Below are 9,032 nucleotides of genomic sequence, written 5' to 3'. Positions count from 1 at the left end.
ACGACGGTAAATGAATCAAATGTCTAGAAGTTTGGTGTTTTAGTAAGAAGCTTGACTATATTAAATTTAATAACTAATTAAATAAATTTAAAATTATAAAAATTTAAATAACCAAACTAATGGTATAACAGTTATTAAATATTTAAGAGTTAAATTATAATTGTGGTATATTGTAGAAATTTTTTCAATGAAATAATTTATTCTATCTATCTACTTCCTTGGTAAGATTTATCTTCTCCGTTTGATTTTTTTTTTCATCATTATGATTTATCTTTGTCATCATTATGATTCGGGGACGGATTGATAACGGCCTGACAACAATCGCTTTTTTTTTTTTTTTTTTTTTGCCACTTAGATAAAACGGCAGAAAAAAAAAGTGGAGCGCGGTTACTGAAAAGTGGAGTGGATGACAGTGAGTTGTACGCTTATATACAGCGCTTGGCAAGGAGTTTGTGGCATAGCGTGTGCATCTCTTCCGCGGCTTTACCAAATCGGAGACGTATAATGGACTCGCCCTCTCCGGACGCCGCCGCCGGCGCCCGCCGGCATTACTTCACCTTCCTCCCTTCCCTACCTCTCCGCCTCAGGAAGGCCGACGAACCCCTTTCCGCGGCCGTAACTCCTCGCTCCAACCACCGCCTACAGGCTCCGGTGGCCAAGGCTTCCGAAAAGGTGCCGACGCGAAGCAAGCCGTCGCGCCGAGGGAGTTGGATCGGCTTCGCGGGCCTCGCTTGGGAGCTCCTCATTGTCGGATCCCTCGCATTGAATCTGGTAGCCATCGCTCTGTTCGCCTCGCCCTCGCTGGACGAGGGCGCCTCGCCTGGTTCGACGCCGAACTGCCTCGCGTGGCGGCTTCTGGGGCCGAAGCATGAGGGCCGGGGACGAGGAGATCAGCGTGTCTTCCACCTCCGGCTCCCGCCCCACCTCCAAGGATGCCGTGATTAATCTTGACCAGTGAGTGTTCTCATCGCCGCTCCTACTTTTCTCGATCAATTATTCGAATCCAATCGCCCGATGAAAGATAAGAAATGCTGCCGATCTTTCCCCCTTTGCTTCTTTCCGTTCCATCAAAATCTCTCTAGCACGAATTGTTTTGCCGTACATGAATCTAAATGATTACAAATCTAAACAATAAAAAACGATAAAAGCAATAAAAGATTATGAATCAAGATTCATCGTCATCTTCTGATCACAGTCGCTGGAAGAGCATGACTCGAAGTTCAAAAAGAAGAAGCGCAGCGGGACTTGACTTCCGCGAAATTAGAACGATGGTGGTCGTATTGAATCGTACAGAGATGACAGCAATATTTCAATCAGTCGCTTTTCCGACCCATCTGATGCTATGATTAGATAGATAAACTAACTCCTTATTTCCTTATACATAATCTTAAGTTCAAATAGCTGTAAAAATCTTCACTTTTCTTCTGCTATATTTACTCTGCTGTTTTACTGAGGAATGATTCCTCAGCGGAGATCCAACCATGTACGAATCCTTCTGGAAGAGGATGGGCCACCGGGGGGACATCACCATCGCTGGGTGGCAGGGCATCAGCTATTTCTCAGACGTTACCAACTTGTGCTGGTTCCTCGAACCAGAGTTTGATCATGAGATTCGTCGCCTCCATCGCCTCGTAGGCAACGCTGTAGCTGATGGCCACTTCGTAGTCGTTGGGACAGGTTCAACGCAGCTCTTTCAAGCTGCCCTGTATGCTTTATCTCCTCCTGATACTCCACATCCACTTAGTGTTGTTTCTGCAGCTCCATACTACTCAGTAAGTTCCATTACATGCAATGCATCAAGCCAATTCTCAAGCTTTCTAGATTCGTTTCCATTGTGCTTATTATAATTTCAACCATCATGAGGATTGTGATAGTTCCTTTTCTTAATGGGTCAATGTCTCCATCAATTAATTCCTTGGTATTGACTAATTAGATAGTGGTCCCTTAGAAGCAGACATCTTTAATTGTTGATTGCATGTGATGTTTAGTGTTGTAGACTATTCATGCATCTGTTGCAACTCTGTTTTCAGTTGGTGCCCCATGTTGTCTCATATCTCTTCGATTATGTATCTGTCAGATTTTATCTCTCTTGAAGGTGACCAACTTTTATAGTGCATATTGGACTTTTATGCTTCACATAGTTAAGTTTTATTTTGGGATTGTAATCAAATTGACATATAGCCACTGAATCTACATAGTAAGACCTCTGTCAATTTACTGCTGTCTCAATGCATATACATTATGAGTTATCTTCAGTTGTTTCAGTTATTCTACTAATTTTAAGGAGCATAGATTGGCTCCGGATATGTTGTAAGCGACGATGATAATTGCAGTCGTATCCAGCCGTCACGGACTACCTTAGGTCAGGGCTTTATCGGTGGGCTGGTGATGCATCAGCATTCAAAGGCAATATTTACATAGAGTTAGTATGCTCCCCTAACAACCCTGATGGCTCCATTAGAGAAGCAGTTCTGAAGTCTGAGAATGGAACGATAATTCATGACTTGGCATACTATTGGCCACAGTACACCCCCATAACTCATGCAGAAGACCATGATATCATGCTATTTACTGTCTCAAAAACAACAGGCCATGCTGGAAGTCGACTTGGGTAAACTTCTTTCCTTCAGCTTGTCTCTCTTACACTATAAGTTGATTAATAAAGGTTTGAGCAATGATTGTCAGGTGGGCTTTAGTGAAAGACAAGGAGGTTGCTAAGAGAATGATCAAGTTTGTTGAGCTGAATAGCATTGGAGTTTCAAAGGATTCACAATTTCGGGCAGCTAAGATACTCAAGGCCATCTCAGATGGTTATGAACTTCCAAATCCAAAGAACAAGTACAAACTCTTCGATTTTGGTCATCTACTTATGTCCGTGAGATGGAAGAGGTTGCGAGAAGCTGTGAAGGTCTCAGGCATCTTTAGTTTACCTGAGTTCCAGTCATCCTATTGTACTTTCACAGGGAAGAGGACTGAAACATATCCAGGTAATCCTAGTGCTAAACATGACTATTTCTAGAGATTTTTACACATGAGCCATAGGGATGGATGGATATTTCTCCACTTAAGAGTATTTGAGTTCTAGTACGAAGGAGTTAGATGAAGAGGTCAACTTTCAGAGAGTTGAAGTAGGATTCCTGCTTAATATCCTGACTTGTTATCTATTTATATCTTAATCATACTTTCTCATTCATTTCATGTTATTGAAATTCACCTAATCTTTTGTCTCATTCGTTGTTGTAGCTTTTGCCTGGCTCAAATGTGAAAAGGAAGGAGTAGAAGACTGTGAGAACTTCTTAAGGAGTCACAAAATCCTGTCTCGGAACGGCAAGCATTTTGGTGCGGCCCGTAAGTTTGTTAGGATTAGCATGTTGGAACGCGATGAAACATTTGAACTCTTCATAGAGCGGCTTTCTTCTCTCACTTAAGGGATCATTTCATATAAATAAGATTTCTGCTCTTTTTCCAACTTTGCTTTTTGATTGATGGAAAAAAAAATCCTTTATATTCAGTAGTTGAATTTATTGTAATCTTACACTACTGGTGACCCACAGTTGACCTAAGAACAAAGATTCCCTAAACTTGCTGTCATCCAAGTGCTCCAATTTGTGGGATCCTGATCAAAGATTCTGTCATTCTAACATTCAAGTCAATCATTCACAATGATCAATCATCCACTTCTGCACTGGTCTATGATCATCCCATTTGGTTGTCCATTTCAGTAATGATTAAAGAGGGTAGCAACAAGAGGATATGGACGCTGGAAGGTATGGGCATTAGCAAATGGCTGCTATGGCTGGTTGAGGACCACCCTAAATTTCTCAAGCCTTTTCAGCTTTCATTAGAAGAGTAAAATCTTAACACAAACAGAACTTCAAGATTTGACAGTTCCTAACATGGTGGCAACATCATAATGGACCAATTCCTTTTATCTTTGACCAAAATGGGTAACAAATGTTCTCTTTATGATTTCAACTAGATTTAGAACAGAAGAATTTGCTAGTATCAACCATCCCTTGACACTTTTGTACATAATTCTATATTATTCTTATGTGCCCATTTTCATATGTAGTTTTGCCAAACACTAGCAGGCATCTCTTTTAATCTATCTTGTAAGTTTGTATCTTAAAACATGTTCCCAAACACCTTTGGCCTTCTTCATGCACTCACATCTATGCTACCATTTGGCCAAACAAGTGCATGTTTGTAAAATCATGATCTAAGATTGTAAGATTGAACGATCCTATAATCCGGAAGCATAAATCGATATTGGATCGTACAGAATCGATTTTGATAGTAGAATCGGAGTAGAATCGATAGGATTAATAAGATGGAAATAGAATCGGTAGGATCATAACAGGATCAGTGGAAACTTTGAGAGATTATAACTTTTGACTCAAGTTAAATCATGAGACTTATAATATATCAAATCGAAGCTCGTTTAAAATGATCGATAATTTATTACAAGGTTTATCCTTAATTGTTCAGTTTCAGACCTAAAAACAACTTTTAAAAAGATACTCAAAAGATTTTTAATCTTTTTTCATCTTTTGGAGAGTTAGGGTTAGAGTTTTGAGATTATTCAAACATTTATTTAGTTATTTTTAGTTAGTTTTTAATCAATAATATTTTATTGGTTCTTTTATAAGGATGGCAACGGGTAGGATTTGGGTAGGATTTTATATCCTTCGTACTCATCCCCATTTATTATATCTATCCCCATACCCATCGGGTATTTAACTTTCATACTCATTCTCATACCCGTCGGAGGTTCGTGTATCTATATCCTACCCATCATCCTATTACTCCTTATCATTCTCGTTTTTTTTTTAAAAAAAAAACTATTTCAATGTACTTGTTTGCTCTTCCTCATCTCGCGCTCCTTCTATCGGGTAAATATTTCTCTTGGAAAAGAAAATGAGATACATGTTAACGACGGGATAAAGAGGCAAACTAAGTCTTTTTTTTCCGAGACGGAAAGCAGGCTAAAGTTTTTTTCTTTCCCAATTCAATATATATATAATTGGGTATCAGCTAGGGTATGGGTAGGATTTTACGACATCCACCTCCATACTCATACCTGAATACCCATTTACTATAATCGGGTATAAAAAATCCCTCCATATCCTCCTTTATTCGGGTCGGATGTCAGATTATTCATTAGATTCGGGTGAAATTGTCATTCCTATTCTTTTTTCCAAAATAATGGGTTTTTAGATGTCTATTGTATAATATTCTTCAAAATCAATGGGTATTTATAAAATTATTTTTTATAATCATATTTAAATCAAAAGAATCAATAACTTCCGCTATGTTAACTATTTTGTGGGCCTTTAAATTCGATTATCTCATAAGCCAAGGAAAAACTATTAAGATTGAATGCGGCTATTATTATTATTATTATTGTTGTTGTTGTTGTTGTTGTTGTTGTTGTTGTTGTGTTGATAGAAATTTCATATTATTTTATTTTATGATATAAAAATATAAGTATATTGGATGATACAAGAATAGTAATTAAATTACTAGTTAATTTAAATTTGTATATGTAATAATGTCATGTATTGAGTATGAGTTACATGCATATGTTAAATTATTATATAAAATTATTAATCTAGTCATATGCAAATGAGATTTTTTTTTTTAAAAAAAAATCCTAATTATTAATGCCGCATCATAAATTTTTAAAGGTTGTTAGTAAGATCGTATAATTTTACTATCCAATTATAATAGATTCGATTCTAACCCTAAATTAATTATGAGTGGGATCTAGATTCTATAGATGAGTGAAAGTATTAAAATACCTTTGTAGTCTCGTCGCCAAGTGCAGAGGCATGGATGGTCATGCAAATGCATGTTTGCAAGTTCAGCAGAATCCATGCATGTCCTCAAACCTCTTTTCTAGTTAACTATTCAAATGCCTGACCTTGTTTCCATATCAAGCACACTTTGTTCCTAATCCACATACATTAGCACATGCATTAAGACAGACTGTTTGTTTGATCAAAAATAATTTATTTATACAAAATATTTCTTAAAAAATAGGAAAACTAGGGTATTTTATGTTGTATACTAAAAAAAAAAATTAAAGAAACTTCTGGGCCAATGAATTTGACTAACTCAACTTGATTGTCCCTTATGATTCGATCAACCAACACCACGTAATCAGCCCTTCTAGCTTGACTAGATTGCTCAACGAACCTTCTCAACCGCTTGTTCGACTTGCTTAATTGTTTGCTCAGTCCATTCGGTCGCCTGCTGGGCTCATCCATTCGGTCCAGCAAGCCCTTTCGGACGGACCAATCATGTTCGGCCAGTATGTTTAGCCAAGTTTTAGTTTCTATGAGAGGAGCTTTGCGTCGAGAAAAGAGAGACTACGGTGTTTATAACATGTTGTCGATGTACTTTGATGCCTTAATCTGGACTCTTTTCAATAATTCAAGAAATAAAAGAGAAAAGGTGGCAATGGTAATCTGTAATGTTAGCAATGAGGTGTGATTGGTGTCGCTACTTTTAAAATTAATTTGTTCGAAGAGTTGAATATTTGATGTCAACTAAAAAATTGATGTGTGATTGGTTTTGAATTGTCTCATAGCTAATTCCTCTAGCCGTCCGACTTTTGAACAACTGTTCTTCGTGCCTTTCACTAATCTGAAAAGTTTCGGAAACAGATGGCCTTTTGCTTGCAGATTGCTTTTTTGCGAGAAGAATTTGAGAGATCACAACAACAAAAAATTAAGTTTTGCTTTTCGTTTGATTTTTTTTTCTTATTAAAAACACTACGAGATTGCACTTAGAACAGAGATTACACTTTGCTGACACTAATCATGCATAATCCACAACACATTTCCAACAAAACTAATTAAGCAGTAAATTGCACCACAAATAAGCTTCTTATAAATGTCGATTAGTCGTCTTCATTGTGGCTTCAAGTAGTAATTAAGCATGTCAGGAGAGGGCATAACCATGCGCGCCGCCGCCGCCGCCTCTTCCTCGGTCGCTGCTAGCTGGTGATTCGCCGTCGTGACGAACGCACCGTTGTAGTAGTTCCCGAAGCAACCGGGAAGAGGAATGGAGCAGTCGACGACGCTGATGCCGGTGCAAGCGGTTCCCGACACGTTGAGCAGGATCTGCTCCAACGCCTCCAGCGCCTCTGCCAGCTCCGCGACTTGCGCCCGGAGGACGGCGTTGTCGGCCTCCATCGCCGCGCAGTGCTGCACGGCGACGCAGAGGACGGCCACAAGCTGCCTCTTGTCTCGCCGCAGCCAGCTCACCTCCGTCGTCAGCTTCTCCAGCTGCATCTGCTTCCGCATCCGCGACCGCCGCGCCGACTCCCGGTTCGACTCCATTCTCTTCTGCCGTCTCTGCCTCACAATCTCTTCCTCCGACGCTGCCTCCGGCGGCGCCGTCAACATGGAATTGCTTCAAAGCTCGAAACTTTCTTCTAAGTGCAATGCAAAGATCAAATCTTTCTCATAAATGTAAAATAAAGATGGAAATGTTGCACTCGATGTCAAATGGAGTTCATGAGAAAACGTAAAACCAATAGAGAAAGACGACGGAGAAGGATTGAACCAAGTTCATGAACCCCGAGAGAAGGATCTCATTCAGGAAGACAGATGACATGGACGAGAAACATCAAGAGGGGCGATCCTATCGCGAATGCCAGAGTGAAGAAGTCGAAAGATCGGATTTTGACGCTACATTTCACAGAAAAATTGGATTTTGATACTGGTGATGGTGATCGGAAATCCAGGCCAAAAGTTCAGAAGAGCGAGAATTGGAGGACCAGAGCACAGTTTCAGACAGAAAAAATAGGGGAAGAAGATGGAATAAAATTAGCTGCGATTTATATAAACAATGTTTGAGATGTTACAGGATTGAGAAAATAGTCTGAAAAGTGCAACAATTGTGGTAAAAAAGGTGAAACGCTCGTCCCAGCGCCTCTGTCGTACCCGACCCAAAGTCATCACGAGGGAGCTAAATCATAGCATCCGAGCGAGCATGTGATGGACAGGGTATAATACGGAGATAGGAGATACGAAAAGTGCAACAAGAAAGGTAGAGAGAGAGAGAGAGAAGCTGTTTAATTTGGAATCTACTGAGAAGGTTGTTGGGGGGAAGGTGATGAACACGTGAATAAGAAATGAGGTCTTTCACAAGAATCCAATTTCAGCTGGTGAACAGAGATAGAGAAGAAAGCTTCCATCTCTGTTGCATTTGTATTGCCAATTCCTTTCATATATTTTTATTTAAAGAAAATATGTAGAATAATATTGTGAGAACTTCATAAATAATCTTGTTCAGTGTGTGCCATAGATGTTTCTCATTTATAAATTTCTAATTCAACATTTTTTTTCTTATTTAATAAGTTTTAGGTTTTTGTTGTGGGAATAAGGATGTAGGTGAAGGCACGTGAAGAGCATGATGATGGGAGTGCATCCTTGGGCCCTAATGCCCTTTTGTTTTGTCTTCCATCTTTTAGTTTTCTAAGAAATGTAAAATGTTGTTTTATTGTTATTTTTTGAGCTAGAAACTTAGTAATAAAAAGCATAATTTTATTCATGGCCTAGTATTATTCACCAATCCGTCCGTTTAAGTTTTTTTATCCCATTTTGTTGAGGTTGTTATTTATTTATTTATTTATTGTAATTTTGTTTGTTTTCATTTGAAGGTAATTAAACTTCATTAGTGGCTCTGATCAATTCTTCTAAATTCATATAGATCTAAAGAAATTTATATTCTTCATTGTATATTTAACCATTTCTTTTGGTTTCTTAATTCAATACATTATAATTTATTTAGAGATAATTAATTATAAATTCACACTGATAAAAATTTTAGGAAGATGATATATATCCAAAATCAATCAATCAAACGAAGCCTTGACAGTAGTTTTTTTTTTTTAAAAAAAAAAGAAAACTCTATGTATTCTAATCATTTTTCCTAATAGCAAATTCAATTTTGTGTTCAGTCCCTAAGTCAAGAACAAATTTATTTCCACTCCCTTCATCTAAATTTTTCATTACTTCAAC

At 38.3% G+C, this 9,032-nt stretch overlaps 2 protein-coding genes across 2 annotated transcripts; one reads left to right on the top strand and one right to left on the bottom strand.

Moving 5' to 3' along the window:
* Window positions 1-868: 868 nt before the first annotated feature.
* On the top strand, window positions 869-3,480 carry LOC122053463 (tryptophan aminotransferase-related protein 2-like). Its single transcript, XM_042615516.1, has 5 exons — window positions 869-954; window positions 1,469-1,772; window positions 2,334-2,611; window positions 2,686-2,987; window positions 3,244-3,480. Exons 1-5 carry the CDS (start codon window positions 869-871, stop codon window positions 3,426-3,428), a joined length of 1,155 nt encoding a protein of 384 aa, XP_042471450.1. The 3' UTR covers window positions 3,429-3,480.
* Window positions 3,481-6,914: 3,434 nt separating this feature from the next.
* LOC122053462 (bZIP transcription factor 11-like) lies at window positions 6,915-7,412 on the bottom strand. The gene has a single exon (XM_042615515.1). The coding sequence runs from the start codon at window positions 7,410-7,412 to the stop codon at window positions 6,915-6,917; it is 498 nt and encodes a 165-aa protein (XP_042471449.1).
* Between the last annotated feature and the right edge of the window lie 1,620 nt (window positions 7,413-9,032).

The sequence above is a fragment of the Zingiber officinale genome, chromosome 3A (assembly GCF_018446385.1).
Source record: "Zingiber officinale cultivar Zhangliang chromosome 3A, Zo_v1.1, whole genome shotgun sequence".
Taxonomy (NCBI): domain Eukaryota; kingdom Viridiplantae; phylum Streptophyta; class Magnoliopsida; order Zingiberales; family Zingiberaceae; genus Zingiber; species Zingiber officinale.
This window is presented reverse-complemented; position numbering and strand designations above follow the sequence as displayed.